This window comes from Podarcis filfolensis (genome assembly GCF_964270895.1).
Source record: "Podarcis filfolensis genome assembly, chromosome: 1".
In the NCBI taxonomy this organism is placed as follows: domain Eukaryota; kingdom Metazoa; phylum Chordata; class Lepidosauria; order Squamata; family Lacertidae; genus Podarcis; species Podarcis filfolensis.
The window spans coordinates 58,320,710-58,341,333 of record NC_139604.1 but is presented as its reverse complement, the minus strand read 5'-3'; the positions used below and the strand labels follow the sequence as shown (position 1 = coordinate 58,341,333).

At 44.6% G+C, this 20,624-nt stretch overlaps 1 protein-coding gene and 1 long non-coding RNA gene across 5 annotated transcripts in view; one reads left to right on the top strand and one right to left on the bottom strand.

Moving 5' to 3' along the window:
• The window catches only part of PKP3 (plakophilin 3), a gene marked incomplete at its 5' end in the record, with an annotated part of 66,811 nt that overhangs the window by 32,068 nt on the left and 14,119 nt on the right, over nucleotides 1-20,624 (bottom strand). The window contains one exon of one of the 3 annotated variants that reach the window (XM_083597681.1): nucleotides 10,578-10,767. The exons of 1 other annotated variant lie outside the window; for it this stretch is intronic. In XM_083597681.1, coding sequence (XP_083453807.1) covers nucleotides 10,578-10,767 — 190 coding nt within the window. Of the gene's footprint in view, nucleotides 1-10,577; nucleotides 10,831-20,624 lie in introns of those variants that run through there. One more of the 3 variants, XM_083597679.1, reaches the window with a different exon arrangement.
• The window catches only part of LOC310769782, a 57,589-nt gene continuing 47,846 nt past the window's right edge, over nucleotides 10,882-20,624 (top strand). Inside the window, exon 1 of one of the 2 annotated variants that reach the window (XR_014551814.1) lies at nucleotides 10,882-10,992. This is a non-coding gene — a long non-coding RNA (uncharacterized lncRNA). Of the gene's footprint in view, nucleotides 11,016-20,624 lie in introns of both variants that reach the window. The other variant, XR_014551815.1, reaches the window with a different exon arrangement.

The window sequence follows — 20,624 nt, the reverse complement described above, 5'->3', positions numbered from 1 at the left end:
CTTCCTTTGCCCTGTAACAGTGGTGTAAAAATCAGTCCTACTGGGTAAAGTGCCCCACTCCAACTGAAGTGAGAGCCTGCTGCCATGCTTTCACAGAATGGATAGCCGTTCCAGAATGAATGACTATGAAGTAGTTACTGAACAATTAAATAAGCTGCTTTATTTAATATACCTTATGAATATACGGCCCTAACTCTGAATCCCCCAGGAGTTGCAGCTAAATGGGTTTTAAACTGACCCACTTGTTAAGCAGTTGGACACGTTGAGATATGGTCTTGTGTTCATCCCTCCCCATTTCTTTCAGCCAGCCAAAGATTCAGATAACAGAGGTAAATTGTTCTTGAAGTGTCTGCCTTTGATCTGCAGACTTAATCTGTTGCAGAGGAGAAGAGAGCACTTATTCGAGTGTGTGTGTCTGTGTGCAGTGAGTGTGTGGAGCTTACAATTTTTTCATCTGCCAGATTTGAACTCTCTCACCACTTATTGCTAACTATGGATAGAATTCTTATTTTGGAACTGAATCTAAGACTGTGCACATATTACAGGCTTAAAACACAGCTAGGGTGTTATTTTTCCTCAATTAAGATTGGAGCCAGTTCCAGGGGGAGGGCACAGAATACATGGAATACTTCATAAGAGAGATACAGAAGAGATCTGGATTGTGGCTAATATCATGTGTCCACTGTTTCTCAAACCAGTGGTGGGAGCACACTGGATGCAGAGCAAAAGGGAGTATGTACACAGCCAAAAATCTCTGCTCAGTATATACTTGAGCAAATCACTGTTTTTCTTTTTTCTTTTTTTAAATAATTTTTATTAACTGGCCAATCACATCAAATTAAATCACATCACATAAATTCCAAATTACAAAGCCAAATTTTTAAATTTTGTTGGGGGAACCCATACTTCAAGATCCAAAGGGGGATTCAGATCATCTTCTTATTACTGCGTTAATGTCCAAATCAGTCCCAATCAGTCCAAACAAAATTCATAATTCTATCCAGTCTTATCTTGGTGTTTCCACATCATATCTTGTTCATATAATTTCTATTTTTCCTTTACGATCTCTTCTGTTAGTCTCCTTAAACCGATAAGCAAAATAATAATCCTGTGTGGATTTCCCGTTCCTCCACTAAGTCCAGATGGTTTCCATATATCTCCTTCGTAGATAACATCGCTCTTTCCATCATAAATTTGGCATTTGTCGCTCTTAAGTCCCACCGAGAAGTTGATCCACGATATGTAAACAACTCTATTTCTCTCTTTCTCCTCCCAGACCCAAGAGCTCCAACAATGCCTCCCAAAATGGCGACGGCATTTTTAACTGCGTCATTCCAAAACTCTTAGCTTTCCAGCTTCATCTTGAAACATTGCTTTGGTTCGAAAGTTTATCTCCACACAGCCTTAAATCCACAGCTTAAGTCCTTAGTTTCTGACTCATTAGGGGAGGGGATTCTTGTTAAATCACATAAGAAAAAGGAAGGCAGGTTTTTCCCCCCTCCCCCCTCAGTCATACCGTATCTTGACGTATCTTCTCATATTTTATTCTTGTCTTGTTATCAGAGATCTCTTCTGTCAGCAGTCTTTACTCCCCTTTTTCCTTGAAGCATGTGCAATTTATCTCGTCCAAATTGTTTCTTTTGAAGATGCTTGCAACTAGCGGCGCGAATCAGGGACGGCGTCCAGGAGTGCCGGAATCCCACAGGAGGGCTTTGTGCCTAGTGCCCCCACCCCCACAAATTCGGGGGTGGTATAGGGCACAGCAGGCAAGGGCCGTCCCCCCCACAATCCTGGGGGGGGTTAAGGAGGCTAATTACCCCCATCATAGCCTCCAAATTACCTCGTGTGGGTCGGAGAGATGTTATTGTCAGCCATCTTCCGATGCGCCACCTAGTGGCCCCCGCAAATCACTGTTTTTCAAGCTTCAGTTCCCCCCATCTGCAACAAGGCCACAGTAAGTACCTACCCTTTAGGACTGTTGTGAGGGCAAAGCAACAACAGAGCTAAAATTGGCACAGATTATAATTGCTTCCAGGCATTGCCACGTTACGACAAGTGTTGAACTGTGTGAAAAGTGGTTGCTATGCTGTACACCCCTCTCTTTCATATTCCTTTTAAGACTTCTAGAGCTACTTGTGCTTTAATGCAAAAAGAGTTCTTCTGTGTTGGGAGTACAAGGACAGGAGCCAAGGGTTCTTACACATGTAATCACCCCCGGATGTTTTATTTATTTATTATGCACTTCGAAAGGCAAGCAATGCCTCTTAAGAGGTAAATTGTACTGAAATCAACACAGCTTAGTTTTTGAATGATGCATTGGATCAGGATGTAGAAGAATTACATATTTTATACATTTGTAAGGCTAACAAACAATAGCAGCACTAGCAAAAGCTAAGCCCTTTTCCCTCTTGGGGAGGAGTCATTGGTAGATTCAGATAATTAACCCTGGATGAATCTCCTGCTAGGGTTCTCCTCATTGTTTCAAGGGAGACTTGAGGCAGCACAAAACTAGACTTCTTCTGATCTCAGCTGTTAAATGAAGCAGGTGTAATGTAAACATTCAGATGCCACTACTGCCCCTCTCCTTGTAGCAGCTACTATGCCACCATGCATGCTATCACTTTGGAAAATAAAATGTCAGGTGTTAGGAAGTACTGATCATAAATTTTAGAATTGGGGATGGGTGTCATGGTCAGCACCGGCTGAAAAAAAAGCCCTGCATTCTACACACATTACAGATGTTTGGGATGAGGGTGCTCTGGCTAAAAGCAAGTGGCTTGTCTAAGGTCACCTAATGAGTTTGAGGCAAAGATTAGATTTAACTGCAGAGTCTACAATGTAGACTTCTTTGGTCTGCAATGCTACCCCAGCTCTCATATCTGTGTGTACAAACAGCCCTGCAATCCATCCGTTATGAGGAACTTGGGTGCAGATGTCTCCACAGCCAGTTTCAGTTCAGCCTTGTACATTGTGGTCCCCATTGTCCCAGTCAATTGGACACTTACAGCAGCTTGCCCAAGACAGTACTCAGATGCATTGTCAAATGTGTTGGCAGGGGGAACCCTAGAGCTAACAGAACATGGATGTTGTAGGTCAGAGGGGCTGAGATGTACATAGGAGAAATACAAATCTGTGTTATATCTGCCTCTGGCTATAGTAGACATTTTTATGAGCATTCCAGCAACCATAATGATGCATATCAGTATGCAGTTCTCTCCCTCCCTTTCCTATTCTGCTGCTTTCTTTATCATGTATGGTGTCTGACTAAAAAGGAAGTATGAATTATGTACAGCTGTCACTCTTCCTCTGTCTGGAATGCATCCCACCATTGCCCCTCCTAGTTTCTCCAGCTCAGAAACAGGCTGAAGCAGTTCTCAACAAGCTCAAGTGGTTGACTTTGCAAGCAAACAGCGCTTGGACCTTCACCTGACATACCCTCTTATAGCCTCCAATGCCTTAACCACCACCGCAATCCAGAAACTGCCCACCAGGAGGCCTACATTTGAACTCCTGAATGCATGAAAAGGGAACTTTGGAATGTTGCACATGGGTGGAGAGAGGTACCCAAAAGTAAGAGGTAGGGGCTTCTCTGTCACTTGCCTACAGTTTACGACACCGTTGCAGGCCACCATCACAGAAAAAAAGCGAAGTTTTCTTCCCAAGTTAAAATTTGTAATATTCAGTGAATTGTATAATAACCTGTCCCAAGAGCTGCCAATGGAACCTCCACTCACAAAGGTGGTTGTTGCCATGGGGAAAGTGAGGTGAAGGTGTCACTTTTTGCTCAGGCTATTTCCAATGGAAAAAGAATTGGCACCTATGGGAGATTTTTTTTCTTATTATAAAGAAGTCGAAGGGGTTGCCATGTTAAGTCTCTTGCAGAGAAAACAATCAAATAATCTTGAGGCACCTTAAAGATGAGTAACATTTATAATGGCTTTCGTAGACTTAAGCTTGCCTCTTCAGATGCATTTAATGAAGTGGCCTTGGGTCAGTGGAAGCCTCTGCCACAACCACAAGACTCTTTGATTGTTTTTCATTGGGCATGGAATGCTGTTGGACGGGGCTGGGGGACAGGATGGGAAAGCCTGTGGGTGGGGAATTAAGTCAAGTATTTCAAAGAGCATGGCTGGTTGCCTAGAACACTGAAGGAGGAGCACTCCATACTGCAACATTTTGTTCCAGGTCCAAAACATTTTCTGGCCATTTAATGGTGCCCACTAAATCCTTGTGGAATGCCTCAAGGAAAGAAACAAAGAGTTGGAAATACATTGTTTTGTTAGACTGAAAAGAGGGAGGAAAATGAGATCCCATGAAAATGAAATGCAATATATACAGACTGTGAGAACTGCATTAAAATTTTAAATCAGGCATAGGCAAACTCGGCTCTCCAGGACCAGTGGACAGGGATGATGGGAATTATAGTCTCAAAACATATGGAGGGCCGAGTTTGCCTATGCCTGTTTTAAATGAATCTAAAATAACAACAGTGACAATTCAACAAGTAGTGTTAATGATATACAAACATGCTAGCATTGGTAAGTCAATTATCCACCTACATGTGTTAAGACTACATTCAGGCACAGATGATAGAAATGAATTTCTGGATGTTATGCACACCAAATTGGTTATATTTCTCAGTTTAAAAAACCCAGAAGTTTGGCTATGTGTTCATTCTGCAGAGCTTCCAAACATTTAAAAAAACCCAATAATAAAGCAAAAGCTTCATATAAAAGGGCATGGCTTTGATGTGAAAAAAATGAGCTGTTTGCCACTTATTATCTGGGTTTTTTAAAAAAATTGACTAGAGGTGTGCTTTTGTACAGGCATTGCAAGGCAAGGGAGCGTTCAGTCTATAAAGGCTAAGGGAAGACGGCAACAAAGCCAATCAGCCCAAGAGGCAGACACTTGAAAAAAGAAGTAGCAGAATAATGATCGCTCTGACCAGGGCGAGGCCCCGCTGTTGCAGGAGGAGAGGCAGCAGCACGCACATGAGACAGCACACAATGAAAAGAGTCACAGCAGGAGGGACGATCATAATCTGTCCTAAAAGCAATTTTTAAAAAGGGACTGCCAATTTTATTTTGCCATTGCAAAGATCTGAAGATTGCTGAGGAAAGACTTGTGTGGTAAAAATGTAAGTGCCTATTATTAACTTTTATATATTCCACATCTCTAAAATTGTGCTAGATTACGAAGTAACCAGAGGCATATGTGCTGAAGAAGAAAAACGCCACCATGAATAACAAGGTGCCATATTTGAACAAAGGGAGAAAAGGCCAGGAGAGTTCACTTCCCTTTGTCCATATGAGCCCCCTAGGGTAGCTTTTTGCCAACCTGGTGTCCTCCGTATGATGTTGGGACCACAACTCCCATCAGCCCCAGCCGGCACAGCTGGGAGTTGGAGTCTGACAAAATCTGGAGGGCGCCAGATTGGCACAGGCTGCCCTAGGATGAGGCACGTTTTGGCCATTGTTATTCAGTAGCTTCTTGCCTGTGAAATTTGATAGGCATGGCTGGGAGAGCTGGCAGGATGTTCCAGCTCTGATCAATCATAATCCTTTATTAGGCATAGCACACCACACATTATCAAACAAACATCATATACAGACTGTATAAAATACGGGCTCAGCGAACACAATTTAATTCCAGCTCTGATTACAGTCATGCCTCTTCTACTGCACCTCTCATCATCTCCCCTGCAGCAGCTTCTACCCCACTTTGCTCAGCCCCTTCTCCTGTCTCTATCACTGTTGCCACCATCACCAGGCTTCAAGGTTTCTACAGATGCATACAACATCTGCTCTCACTTCCCTAGGGCAGGCACACCATGGTTAGACGGTGCTTCTCCCTAAATAGATTGGATCAGCTCTACAGAGTGCCAGTGCCACCTTCTACCTGAAGGAGGGGAAGAGATGGGAAAGGGCAGAGGAGGGGAGGGGAGAGAAACCGCCCCCAGTTACCCTACATCTTCTGCACCAGAATCAGGGCACCTCAACTCCATCACTTATGAGAGGAGGGAAGAGGATGTTTTGCAGGACTTCGACTTTCCATTCTGGGTATGGTAAAATTTGCAATAGCTCATTCAGACCTGTAGGATCGGTGTAACTGAGGGCACATCTGTGCTCAAGTTACAAAGATCCTATAGATCTGGATGAGACACTGCAAATTTCACCATACCCAGATTGGATGTCTAAGATCACTTCAGTTTACTGTGTCCACAAGAATTGCATATGCACCCTGCACCTTGTTTTAAGGTACTTCTGTTTGATGCTATTGTTTCTCAAACCTGCTCCACACTGATTGGGGTCCTTAAGCTGTCCCTAATTTGTCTCTAGCCAAGGTGTGAGCACCTTTTAATGTGAACACACCCTTACAGCACAAGTTTAACCAGGTTTACTCAGAAGGAAGTCCCAATGATTTGAATGGGATTCACCTGCAGGTGTGTACGCTCTGAATGGCGGCTTTCCTTCTCTTGGATATAAGACCACATCACATGGTAAAGCATGTGCGTCATTCAAGCTGTGAAAAGCAAGTTTTCAGAAGCCTCAGCACAATATTCCAACCACTAGGAAGTTACATTGTTGACCTAAATTAACTCCCCACCACACAAAATAAAGCTGCTCCTATTGGATTTCTGCCTGTTCTGCAGCTCTTAAAGACACACCACTCTGTCAGGCTCAGGGCAGTGACTAAAAGCACATGATGAAGAAGCCTTGTCTGGATACAGGAACCAGTGTCCGCCATCTTGAATATCTATTTTAGGTCCAACAGAATCCTAACAAAGGGAGGGTGGAATGGAGGACTTTGGCGGTATAATTCCCCAAACTCAAAATCGAAGTGTTTCATGCCTTCATTGAATTAACAAGGTTTCAAACCTGTTTAGGACCAATGGTTTGCACTGAGCCATGTAGGATTGTGGGAATACAGGCAGGAACTGGGACCTCCTTTCAGGTAGGCCCATCCTTCTCCTGTCAGCCCAAAGGACAGCATTGCATAGGACAGGACAGACATACCAGTGCAGGGTGTGGGACTAGACTCCACAATTAGAACTAGAGTGACAGATCAAAGGATGGGTGCAGTCATCAAGAAAGTGAGCTCCAGGTGTGTCCAAGAGCTTCCTACCCTCTGGTGTTCTATCATTAATCTCAGTGTAGTTCAAAGGCTATATGGCAACACCATCCAGTGTTGTGGATCTGCCACTATTCAGCAATCTCATATTGCAGAGATAGTAATCTCTGAGTATTGCAGAGATAGTTAAGCAGGTTAGCTGCTAATTGCGCCTTTGATTCCAGGAACTGTTCTTGTTCCCATTTCACGGGATGTCAAACAATGACAAGACTGAAACTAGCTCATGAGGAAGAAACCATTGAGACCAGCACCAAATGTAACCCAAGGTCTTAACTGAACACTTCCATCCCGCTCTTCACTGAAGCACTGCCAAGGTTGGAGAACAGTAAACGGTGCCTTTGACTTTACATACGGGATCCACCATCACCCTCTGATGAAGCAGGGGTGGCTAACCTGTGACCCTCCAGGCATTGCTGGACTCTAACCCCATCAGCATGGCCAATGGTCAGGGATGATGGGAGCTGTAGTCCAGCAACACCTGGAAGGCCACAGGTTCTCCAGGTGTATACAATGCACCTGTCTCTGCGTAGATACACTATATACTGAGAAGTTAAATTATTACTATTGGTGCACATGGTTCTACTCTGCACAATTTAATCCTCACAACATCCCTACGAGTTAGATTAGGCTAAGAGACTGTGATTTGCCTTAAGCTGCCCAGTGAGCTCTATGATTGAGTGGAGGTTTAAACTCTGGCCTCCCAGTTGCATTTAGCTGCATTTTGATATAGGTAATGAACTGATAATTATTTCCAACTAGTAAAATACACCGAGGCCATTGAGGCAGAATCACAAGAAACGTAAGAAAGAAAATCCCAAACTAAGACCCTGATGTTGGGAAAGATTGAGGGCACAAGGAGAAGGGAACGACAGATGGCTGGACAGTGTTCTCAAAGCTACCAGCATGAGTTTTACCAAACTGCGGGAGGCAGTGGAAGACAGGAGTACCTGGCGTGCTCTGGTCCATGGGGTCACGAAGAGTTGGACACGACTGAACAACTAAACAACAAAGTCTCAGGTTCTTGTGAGAAACTTTCTACCTCTATTGTTTAGCCAGCACCTGAAGAGGAAACAGTCTGACTCTGCAAGCAAAGGAAACTTTGTACCGTACTGGAACCCTGCCCTGGCGTTTGTGGCAGGGCGTTTACATGAATGGAATACGTCAACCTGATAGGGGGTCATAAATTACAAGCGACCTCTCCTAATCTCTGGATATGCAATCTAGGTCTCCAACTGCAGAGGTGAAAAACAAGCAGTAGGAGCAGCACTAAAATATGTCCAACTTCCATGTAAAGAGACCCACTTGGTTCCTTCCAAAACACTTTTGTGGGCGTGGCAGAGGAGAGCCTAGTAATTAAATGCAGCATAATTGTCACTGGTGCCATCAAGGAAACTGGAAGGATTTCAAGACTATAATTCTACTGAAGAGAAGTGACATCTCCCCATCTCCAACAGAGGCCTTCTGTTAGCTTCTCGACTAGCAGGCATTACAGCAGCGCAAGCGTCTTTAGTTTAGTGGTATTGTGGGTGGTGAAAACTGCATCAGATGAATTTTTGCCTGTCACACAGCTGTTGTAGGTGCAGCACCTTTCTCAGGATGACTCAGGAAATGCAGAGTGTGAACCCTGCTGTTGAAAGATGCTTGCTCCATCTCTCCTCTAACTCAATATGGGGAAATGGATAGTTATCAGTAGAGCATGGAAAGCTCAAGTTCAAATCCATATCCTGCTCAGCTACTCCTATGCACCTGGGTGTAAATCCCACGACACTGAGGACTCATCCACAACTTCCCTTTGTCCCATAATAACTGAGTAGCTAGGACAGAGTGGCAAATAAAACCAACAGTGTTAACATTTAAGCAATCCCTCCTGCTTCCTCAACATAGTGCTAGGTTTTGATCGGGGCTGAGGAACCGGTGGCTCCCTAGATGCTGCTGGACTCCAGCTGCCATGATTCCTGATCATTGGTCATGCTGACTGGGGCAGATGGGAGTTGGGAGTCTGCTGGGCCACAGATTCCCTAGCCCTGCTGTACATTAATTGTGTGGATGGGAGAATTAAAAAAGGTGCACCTACTATTGTCCCTGACAGTATTATGCCTTAAGGGGCAGCTTGGGAAAGGTGAGGGTGGTTTATTCCCTCAGGTTAAGCCAGTTATTTAAGTGAGACAATTGTCCACAGAACCAGGGTTGCTTCCCTGTGTGGTGCAGTGGTTAGCGTGTTGGATGAGGACCTGGGAGGGCAGAGTTCAAATCCCCACTCAGCCATGAAGCTCACTGTGTAACCACAGGCCAGTCACTATCTCTCAGCCTAACCTACCCCACAGGGTTGTTGCGAGGTAAAATGGGGAAGATGAGAACCACACCACCCACCTTGAGATCCTTGGCTGGAATATAAATGTAAAATAAACAACATAAAAGCTGTGAAGTAGTAGTCCAAACTAGGTTGGTAAGGTTAGCATAATGTTACCATAAGCATAGTGGCTCCAGGAAGAATGATTGTTTTGCAGACAGCAGCAGGAGGCAAAGAACTAGTAGAAATTACTTGCATAGTAAACAGCTGGAGAAACCGAGAGCAGTTTAAGTGCAAGGTATGGGGGATATTTGACTGAATCTCATGTTTGATTAAATCTATGGGGCAAGGCAAATTGCTGGAGAGGAGAATTCTTCTGCTATCTCACTTAGTCATTCTCAGTTCTGACTAACCTTTGTCTGGCCTGCGTATCTTGAGTGTGACCCAGACTAAACCTTTGAGAAGGTCCACGCCACCTTCCCAGAGAGTAAGCTGTCTTGGTAACACAGCCCTATTATTATCATAAAAACTATTGGCGACAGTTTCTCCTTCTGTCTACGATAGTTAGCATAGAAACCTACGACACTGGCTGGCTGACTAAGCCTGCAACCACCCCAACAAGGGCATATTCCTGGTTGAAGCATCTGAATCAACAACACAGCTGGGCTAACTCCTCCACTGCACTTTTTTGCCCGGTGCCATTTTATCACACGGTTTGATTAATGCAGCTGCACCGCCAGAGTTAGAAGAGTTCGCACAACAAACAGGAGAGAGGGTTAGGAGTGGTGAGCTTTGAGCTGGGAGGCCCTGAAGTTCCCATCTCACCTCACCCTTGAACTCCCCAGGGGTGGCCTCCACTAAGCAACTGTTTTCTCAGCCTAATGAGAGTAGCAACGCTGACTTACCTCGCCAGAACACTGCAACAATTTCCTAGATAATGGGTGGCATCCAACTAACTTTTACTCACAGCAGACCTACTGGAATCAATGAGCCTGAGTCACGTGCATTCATTTCTGTGGGTCTACTCTGAGTCAAACGTAGTTCAATACCGACCCTTCACAATTCCCACACAATCGACCCAAAGGTTTCTCTCTACCACCTGTCGCCCCTCTGCAGCGAACAACCTGTGCCCAGTTTCATTTCTCCCCTCGCCTACCTTTCAGCTCCGCGTAGTCCAGCATTGCTCCGTTGGTCCTGGGGGTCGAGTGGCTCTTCTGCAGCATCCTCATGCGGACCTGCTCCTGCACCCGGGCGCTCTTGAACCCCTCGGCGGCGTCGGGGGCCTCGCTCTTCCTGTCCAGCTGCTTGTCCGAGGGCAGCGCCAAGGAGCACACGCCATCCTCCGGCTGCAGAGCCGACAAGAAGAAGTTATTTTCCTGCATGCTGGCTGCTGGGCCAGGAGCGCACATGAAAAACAGCCCGGCTCTTCCTCCGGGTCAACCCGCCCCTTCCCCGCGCCTGCCAGGAACTCTGTGTGGGCTGAGGGGAAGTTCCTCGCGAGGGCTTGGAGCAGCCCTTCCGCTCCTCCTGCGCCCTCTTCTCTGCGCCCAAATGGCGCTTTGACGCGCCAGGTAAGTTGCGCGCTTATTCACAGGTGAGTCTGTCGGGCCCTCCCTCTGACTTCCTTAGTTAGTATACAAAAAAAAAAAAGTTCCTTCATTCAGGGAGCGCGCCCACACATACACCCGCCTCCTCCTCCACGCCATCCCCGGTCTTCTTGCAAGCGTCGTTTGGTTTCCTGGGACTTTCCTTTCCTTCTCTGCGCTGGTGGTGACACACCTACGTGATTCCACCCCTCTCTCTCCCTAGCAACTGAGATCAGCCGGGAGGCAGAGCAGCAGGTCGGCCGCTTCCACCTTAAGCAGGTGAGGCGTTGGGCAAAGCGATGCCTTTAAGGTGGAATTCCAAAGATGCACGAACTGGCCTGGCCTTGGCCCTGCCCTGCCCCACACCTCGCCCTCAGCTGTGTAAACTGGCAAAAGCGGTTATGGGTGCGGTGCCTCCAGGGTTCTTGAAGGGTGTGCGTTTGTGTGCCTAGAGATAGAGGGCTGTAGGCCGTGGTGCCATCCCGCTCGCCTCTCTTTTTGTTACACCTTCTCCATTCCGCGAAACAAAGCTCCCCCGGTTCTGGCAGAGCCCCGTGTCAACAAAAGTGCAGCAAAACAAGGGGCGAACACGCCTCGGCCGAACCCAGCTTTGTTCCCTCCCAGCTTGTGAAGTAACTTAACAGCCTGTACATTCCAAACACTGAGCTGCCGCCTTGGGAGCTGAGCGGGAGAAGGGATAGAGGCAGGCCAAAGTCCAGCAGCTCAATCCAGGCTCCTCCTCCTCCTGCTCACCCAGAGTCCCAGGAGGTACCTCTAGAGCATGCAGAGTGTGAGGCTCAGCTACACAGGCACATTCTGTGCCATGGCTGCAGCCAGGGAGAGACAGTGGGTGAGCAAGTCATGCCAGCTGTGGCCTTTCCTCCCCCGTCAATTTCTTCACCAGAGTATATAGGTAGCTGCCTTATACAGAGTCAGACCACTGGTCCATCTAGCTCAGTATTGTCTACACTGACTGGCAGCAGCTCTCCAGGGTTTTGGGCAAGTCTTCCCGGTCCTACCTGGAGATCAAAACTAGGACTTTCTTTGTAAAGGCAGATGCTGTACCACTGAGCTTCGACATTGCTGACTGGCGGAGGTGGTGGCTGGGCTGGAAGGAATGTGGCAGGGGTTCCCCATTCACCACTCGGGGTCATAGATCACTGCTGAATCATACAGTTCCAGGGCTGCTCACCCTACCATTAGGCAGGGTGTGGCACCTGCTTCAGGCAGCTAATTTAAGGTGTCGTCAAACGGCACCAAGTCGCCAGTTCCTTAAATTATTACTATTATAATATTTTTACTCTCAGGGAGAGGCATTTGGTGATTTTATGTCTCAGGTGCAAAAACAATGTAGTTAGTCTTGGACGCTGTGTGCCTTTGCGAGGAGACACCATTTGCTGCAAAATACATTTGGACTAGCCTTGTAGACTGCAATACTAATGAAGGGGGAAGAGCCATTTCCTTGCTTCTTAGGAGGGTATACAGCACTTGCTCAGTGTTGGAAGACTTTGGGGGGAAGCAAGTGTAGAGAGAAACAACGCCATTGCGACAGAAATGGTCTTCTACGCTGGGCAGAATCCTAAAACTGCACACACACTGCTCTCATCACTGTCCCACTGTGGCCTTGCCATCTGCCAAATCCCAGTATGTCCTTCATACAGATCCATGTACCCTTCCATAACCACCCCATGATGGGTTCTTGATTCCTGTTCTTCCCACCATTAGGTTGCTACTTCTTGCCCTACAACTCCAAGCCCGCTAGACTCTTTCCTTACCCCTCTACTACTGTTGCTGGGATTCTTTTTCTGTTACTGGACCTGTTCGCCCTGTCTACCACCTGTATAGCATTACGTCTGTTCCCTTCTACTTTAACGGGATAGCAAGTGAAATAGATGCAGACTGTGACCGTGCTCACAAGGGAAAGTCTTGTCCATTCCTCAAAACTGTTGAACTCTTAAGAAAGAAGATGCCCAACTCTTTAAAAAAGAATGCTCTATAGACCTTAGCAGTACACAGAATATACCATGTGAGAGCAAATGGGCCTAAGTATAGCCCATACATTTACTCTCTGTATATGCCAGTCAGTCAAGGTAATTGGTCATTGCTAGCATCAGTACTTCCATAGGCTTGGTAGACTTGAAAAAGACTTTCGGCTTATTATTACAGCCTTTTAATGGGCTAGATCAGGCTTAGGCAAACTTGGCCCTCCAGATATTTTGGGACTACAATTTCCATCATCCCTGACCACTGGTCCTGTTAGCTATGGATCATGGGAGTTGTAGTCCCAAAACATCTGGACCGCCAAGTTTGCCTATGCTTGGGCTAGATGCACCAGGTACTAAAGAGACTGCCTTTATTTTGCATATGAATGACAGCAAGTGCAGTGAGACATTCGGACATGAGGATGGCCCAAATGCTAACAATACTATCTGACTACCAGTTAATAGAAACAAACCATTCACTCTCCTCTTGCACAGTCCTCAGCTGGCTTATTTATCTCTCAGGGAAGCAGCATATTCCTCTTGTAAGTACGCCTGCCTTGAGGCTTGCAGGGGACAATAATCAAGACACACAGCGTTCCATATGATGGTTTTCCCTTGGGTGGTCTCTCACCAAATAATAATTAACTAGCGTTTGTGAAGCTCTGTCAGATGTCCAGATGAAAGACTCTCTGGACGTGTGTAGCGTTAATCATTGTAATAGCCCAGCCCAGCCCAGCTTAGCTTTTAAAATTCTGCACAGCCCAGCATAGGCGATGCTGAGTTTCCAGCTAATAAATGCTCTGTGATTAAAGTATGAATAATCCTCTGAGTTAAAAAAGCACTCCCAAATTAAGGAGACCTCATTAAGAAGAAGTGTCCCTCTGTTAACTAGTGGGAAACTGAGGCACGCAATGTGGAGCAATTCATCAGTCGGAAGCGGAGCAAGGATTAATACTCAGCAGTTCCCAGGACTGTGCTAAAGGCTAATTGGGCATTTCCCTTCTTATGCACTTTCATGAGAACATTAATTGCCACTGATATCCCCATTGATGTTCAGCAGCAACAATGCCCCAGGTAGAGGAATCTGGGGGAGGGGCAGGAGTGTGTACTTTTATTATTTCTTATGATGTTTGGCCAAGAAGATTATTCATGCTAGAAGTTCAAAATTCCTGGCAGTTGTCAGATTTTTGGGGAACTAGTGATACAGGCTTTTTAACAGCCTGAGGGCTAACAGTGTAGCTACCTCACTGACCTGGAGTAAAGGAATCCTGAAAAAGGATTTAGAAATATGGTCAAACCTGAAGCTATCACTGCTAGGCTGAATTGCTGCGATAAAAATGAATGTATTGCCAAGGATGCTGTTTTTGTTTCAAACATTGCAAATTTTGGATAAAATGGAGTGTTTCAAGAAGTGGCAGAGAAAATATCTAGATTTGTCTGGCAGGGCAAGAAGCCTCGAATAAAATTTAAGATATTAACTGATGCTAAAGAAACAGGTGGATTTGCCCTGCCAGACTTAAAACTTTATTATGAATCAGCCGCTTTTTGCTGGCTGAGAGAATGGATGCTTCTTGAAAACACTGACGTGCTGGATTTAAAAGGTTTCAACAATGTATTTGGGTGGCATGCGTATCTGTGGTACGACAAGGTTAAAGCACATAAAGCATTTAAAAACCATATTGTCAGAAAAGCACTGTTCAATGTTTGGATAAGATATAAGGACTTGCTTGAAAATAAAACCCCAAGGTGGTTGTCACCAATGGAAGCAAAGGCTCAGAAAAAGCTCAATATGGAGGCCAAATGGCCGAAATATTGGGAAATTTTGGAACAAGAGGGAGACAGATTAAAACTGCAGAGTTTTGAAAAATTAAAAAATAGAGTGCGAGATTGGCTTCATTATTACCAGATAATGGAGGCATATAACTTGGACAAAAAAATTGGCTTCCAGGTGGAAAAATCAAAATTGGAAACAGAACTGCTAGATCCTAAAATTAAGAACTTGTCAAGAATGTATAACTTGCTGTTGAAATGGAATACTCAGGATGAAACGGTGAAATCTGCTATGATTAAATGGGCACAAGGTGTTGGACATAATATTATGATGGCTGACTGGGAACAGTTATGTACCGCAGGTATTAAGTTCACGGCATGCAATGCCTTAAGAGAGAATATAATGAAAATGATCTACAGGTGGTACATGACACCAGTCAAGCTTGCAAAAATCTACCATTTGCCCGATAATAAATGTTGGAAATGTAAAGAGACAGAAGGTACATTCTTTCACCTTTGGTGGACATGCCCAAGGATTAAGACTTTCTGGGAGATGATCTATAATGAAATGAAAAAGGTATTTAAATATACCTTTCTGAAGAAACCAGAGGCCTTTCTCCTGGGCATGGTCGGCCAATTGGTGCCAAAGAAGGATAGAACTTTCTTTATGTATGCCACAACAGCAGCAAGAATACTTACTGCAAAGTATTGGAAGACACAAGATCTACCCACCCGGGAAGAATGGCAGATGAAGGTGATGGACTACATGGAACTGGCGGAAATGACTGGCAGAATCCGAGACCAGGGAGAAGAGTCGGTGGAGGAAGATTGGAAGAAATTTAAAGACTATTTACAGAAACACTGTAAAATTAATGAATGTTAGAAGGATGTTGGAATGATGTTATGTGGCTTTAGCAGAAATGTTATAAAGGATTTGGGAAAAACTGACTGTTAATTGGTGAAAGGAGGGAAAGTAAAGTTACATTATGTTAAGATAAATTACAGGACAAAAATTTGAAAAGATGGAAAGGATTTGCTGAAACAGATAATCGAACTAGAATACAAAAAAGGGAGGTGTGAGGAGGTCAAGGAAATAAGCTAATGAAAGATAAGTTATGGGAAGATTTGCTGTATTTTTCTTTGTATTTTTTAATGGATTTTATTTTTCTGGTTTTTTTTCTCACCCTTTTTTCTTTCCTTATTGTGATGTGTTGTATTGTTTTTTGTTTTTTGTTTAAAATGGTGTTTTTTACTTTTTCTTTCTGTAACCTTTAAAACTTTAATAAATATTATTTTTTTAAAAAAAGGAATCCTATGAAGTAATTTGCTTTTGACCGGTCACAAAAAATTGACATGGGGAGAAGTTGTTTCTCATAGACGGTCATCCTACGGGGACCTCTGCATGAGCATCCCTGAGTGGGCAACCTGTGGCCCTCCAAATACTGCTGAACTACAATTCCCATCATCCCTGACCACTGACTGAGACTGATGGGAGTTGGACTCCAGTAACATCTGAAGGGCCGCAGGTTGCTTACCCTTGCATATATCAAGGCTTAATCTCAGAGTATAAATTTCATCTGTGACTCATGTCAGGCTGTTTCCAAACAAACCCCAATTGTGGTGTCGTCATGTCCCGATTCAGGGTACCTTACAAATCCAAGCTGCACACAGATTGTGATGATTCTTGTGATGGTTTTCCCCGATCAATTGGTGGACCAGGGCCTCACTGGATCAGTGGAGACATACAGTCCAACTTGTATTGGGCCACCTTTGTCCACACTTCTGACTTAACACTGTAGCACTGAACAAGCCACCAGGGAAGGTGCCTTGAGGACATTTCCCCAACACCTTCTGGGGAGACAGAGCAGAACGGGCCCAACCTGAAGCAGTGAATTTTAGTAAAGTGGCAGAAAATCCTTCTGCCATCCATATTGTGGCCTTTGCTCTTTTCCTTTGCTGATGAAATCTCCAAGATAGCATCAGGAAGCAGGAGGTGTGGGGGTGGGTCATCTGGATAGAGATGGGCCTGGACTTATCCTTCCCATGTCAGCTGGCTGCCAGACTAAAGATACTTCTGGATGTGATTTTGGGCACAAAGGAAATACAAGGATGGCATTGTCTCTCTATCTAGCTATCTAGCTATCTCTCCCCACTTCCCATTATGTGAATACTTCAGTATGAACTTTCCTTTATGTACTGATGCTCTTGACATTAGAGAAAGTGAGTCTGCCAACCTTTAAATGAAGTATAAAGCCAGACAGCCTTCCTCAACTTGGTGCCCTCTCCATATATTACTGGACTACAACTCCCATCTACCCCAATCAGGGATAATGGGAGCTGTAGTCCAACACTTCTGAAGGGCACCAAGCTGGGGAAGGTTGAAACAAAGAATCTTGTGGCAGCTTAAAGACTAACACTATGGCATAAGCTTTCAAGGAGTTAGTCTACTTTACCAGACACATGAATTAAGACAATGTCTGTGCAAGGCCATTTTGTGTAATGTATCATTGAAAATAATATGAGGAGGTGCTGTTGTTTTTCTGTAACCTATTGCTGCCATTCCTCTTCCTGTTTGTAATGCCAAACCAGAATTCCTGGAAAATGTAACTCAGCCGAACTAATTAGAGTCTGTACTAATTAGTGTGAGGGCATAGTTGTAGAGGCACTAATTTGGTTTGTGCCACTGGCACTGATCCTGCTAGTCCATTTGGGTTAGCAACAATCAGCACAGGGATCACCATCAGTCCTGGAATCATTGCACCTGAAACTCATAAAACTCTTGATCTGAGAGTGCCCTTAGTAAGCGAAAGACATCTTTCTCACAATTAATCTGCACAAGTGCTTCACAATGTGCATCTTCCTGGTTATTGCTCTACCCCACCCCTCACTCATATACTGATTTGGTCTAGCCCGTCTATCTACCTCACTAATTTCTTCTGGAAAATGTAATTTCTGACTTTGTGTGCTACCATGGCTGTTGAATAGTCTCGTCACAAGTTCTCTCCCCCCTCCCAATTTTTTATATTTTGCACAGCAAAGCAAAAATCTGTTTTCTCGGAAGCTTCACATGTTGTATTGCACAACACAGCATTATTTTAGAAAATCCTGCAATCTCAAGAGTCACCCAAAGTAAAACTGTCATGAGAACTGGCCCTTTCACAGAGAAGGTGCTCCATCCCTACCCTAATAATCCCTTACCTGACTTTGGTATCAGACACAGAGATTGCATGACCGTTAACCCCATGCACAAGGGAGGCCACTGATATTTTACATATCTCTACAATAGGAGAAGTTCTCATATAATTGGAAACTGTTCCCACAGTTTGAGCTGTGAATTTAAAGAGTCCGGCATGGGCAGCGCACACAGGCATTCTCAGATAATCAATTGCACTATGCTAGTTTCTGCCTGCAAGGAACCATTTTCACTTTGACTTTTCTGCCAAAAACCTTTTCTGCACATCTGCTATGGAATCTTGTGTGTTCCGGAGCAGAAATCCAGAGCATCAGGCCTAGCAGCCAAATGTCGCCCTCCAGCCCATCTCACCCTTCAGCCACACCCACTCTCCAGCCATATCCCTTCTCCCTAGGTCACAGCTCTCACCAGCCTTGCTTAATACCCTCCTTGAGTGTTTCTGCCTGGCTGGAATGTCTCCTTGATCTCTGGGCACTTTCAGGCTGTCATTAATTTCAGGCAGCATTCAATCACGTTTCAACAAATTCAGCTTGCACAATTAAAGTGAATTAGAGCTCTTGCGCGACAAACTTACCTTCCCCCCACAACAAAACCCAGACATTTTGCAATAAGGAAAGCTGACCTCCCTGCATACTTCCTGCAAACTAATTAGGATGAATGTTCAATACACAGGTCATCTGAATGTGACTTGTGATAATTACTGTTGGATGGAGGAGTGTGTGTGTGTGTGTGTGTGTGTGTGTGGAAGCTAGCCTACTGTAGAAATTGCATCTCTGCTGCCCAGTATGTTGATGATGGATTTGCACAAGCTGTTGTCATGAAGAATTCCATATTTTTATATACATGGGGCTCCTCAAAATGCACTAAGGGTTGATTTCTGCTTTTCAGTGGGATGGCCCAGAAATGACCTCTTTCAATATGTCCATGCACAGATAGCATCAAACATACCATACAACGCTGACATCTGTGTAGCAAACGTACATGCAAAATAAATCAACCTGTATCTTGCTCTTAGCTGATGAAAGAGAACTGCAGGGCAGCCCCGGACAACTGGTTAAACTGGAGACATTGAGACAAGCAGCCAGACCCTCCACATAAAAGTGCCCATGCCACCATAAGTCAATGGCAACTTCTTGAAACCCACCTGCCAGCTTTTCCAGCTGCTGTGGTTTAAGTTCCCTCTCGACTCAAATTTCTCTCCCACAGTCAGTCACAAAAGCATTGAAATCTACCCTTGCACAGCAATCAATAAACTTTTGTCCCCACCTAAGGACCAAATCAGCCTTGTCATGAAAGGGAAAGAAAAGGAGGGAAAGCGTGAGAGCTGCTTCCAATGAAAAGCTGTGAAACGTCAGCAACAGAGAAGGCTTAATGCATAAGTGCCAAAAAATAAAAATAAAAATTACCAGGAGGTAACTGAAGCTGCAGGTGGAAGAAGTTTTGAACAAATATTATGCATGTTGAGGACTGGTTGTTAAATGTTTTTATAGCACTTACAACATATAAAGTAAGTTTTAGCTAGATCGTGTTCACAAGGAATCAGGAAAGTAGGTAATGAATGAGATGCTTCGACTGTGTACACATTACCAGCTTAAAATGCATCTAGGTATAAAAGATCCTTTCCTAAAAACCCAGAAGCTTTTCAAAAAACAAGTGAGTCTGTTGATGTATGCGACCACAGCTGCGCGGATTTTACTTGCACAAAAGTGGAGAACAGACGTAGTTCCAGCAAAAGAGGAGTGGCATCATAAACTGCTGGAATACGTGGAACTAGTGGGTTTGACTAATAGAATAAGAAACAGAGATGAAAAAGAACTTGAAGAGGATTGGATGCTATATATAGAATATATGAAAAATTATTATAATAAGACAACCTAGCAGGATGAGCATAATTCAGCAGCATAAGATATAACATGAGATAAAGAGAAGGAGAGAGGAAAATTTGGAAGAATAAAAAGATGAGATAGGTTGGGAACAGAGGAAACCAGGGAAGGAGTGGAAGGAGAGAACATAGATCAGGGACAGAGAACCTTTGACTGTGAAGAAACTGTTCAACTCAACTCTTATCACCATGCTGGCCAGGGCTGATGGGAGTCCAGCAGGATCTGGAAGGTCACAACTCCCATCAGCCCTGGCCAGAATGGTCAATGGTCAGGGATGATAGGTGTTGTAGTCCAGCAACATCTGCAGCTTGGGCTATAACATCAAAAATATGTGTATAGCTCCATGTAGTGCCGATGCATGTCCTTTTAAATATTCACATCATAATGATGGAGTGAGCTGTAAGGGCAGTCTACAGGGTCTGCACAATTATTTTCTACCTACAAAACCAGTAGCCGCATACTACCACTCACCCCCTACCTCAGTAATGCTGAATTTGAGGTGATGGGCCCATTCTCTGTGGCATACTAAGAGCTCCAACACTTGCTGGAAGACCAGTGCAACTCCAAAGGTTCTTCCTCGCTCATTAAGGGCAGGATGATGTAACAGCTGAAGCAGGCGTGAGCCAACTGCTTTACTGCCTGAGGTATGATGTCTGTAGGATCAAGCTGCCTGGCAAGTTAATGTAGCCCTATCTCATCAACTATCTGATATGCAGCTGTAATAAGCAAGTCCTAATCTCTCAATCATGTGTGTAAATTAAAGGAATGGTGTCGACCCACCTCTGCAAA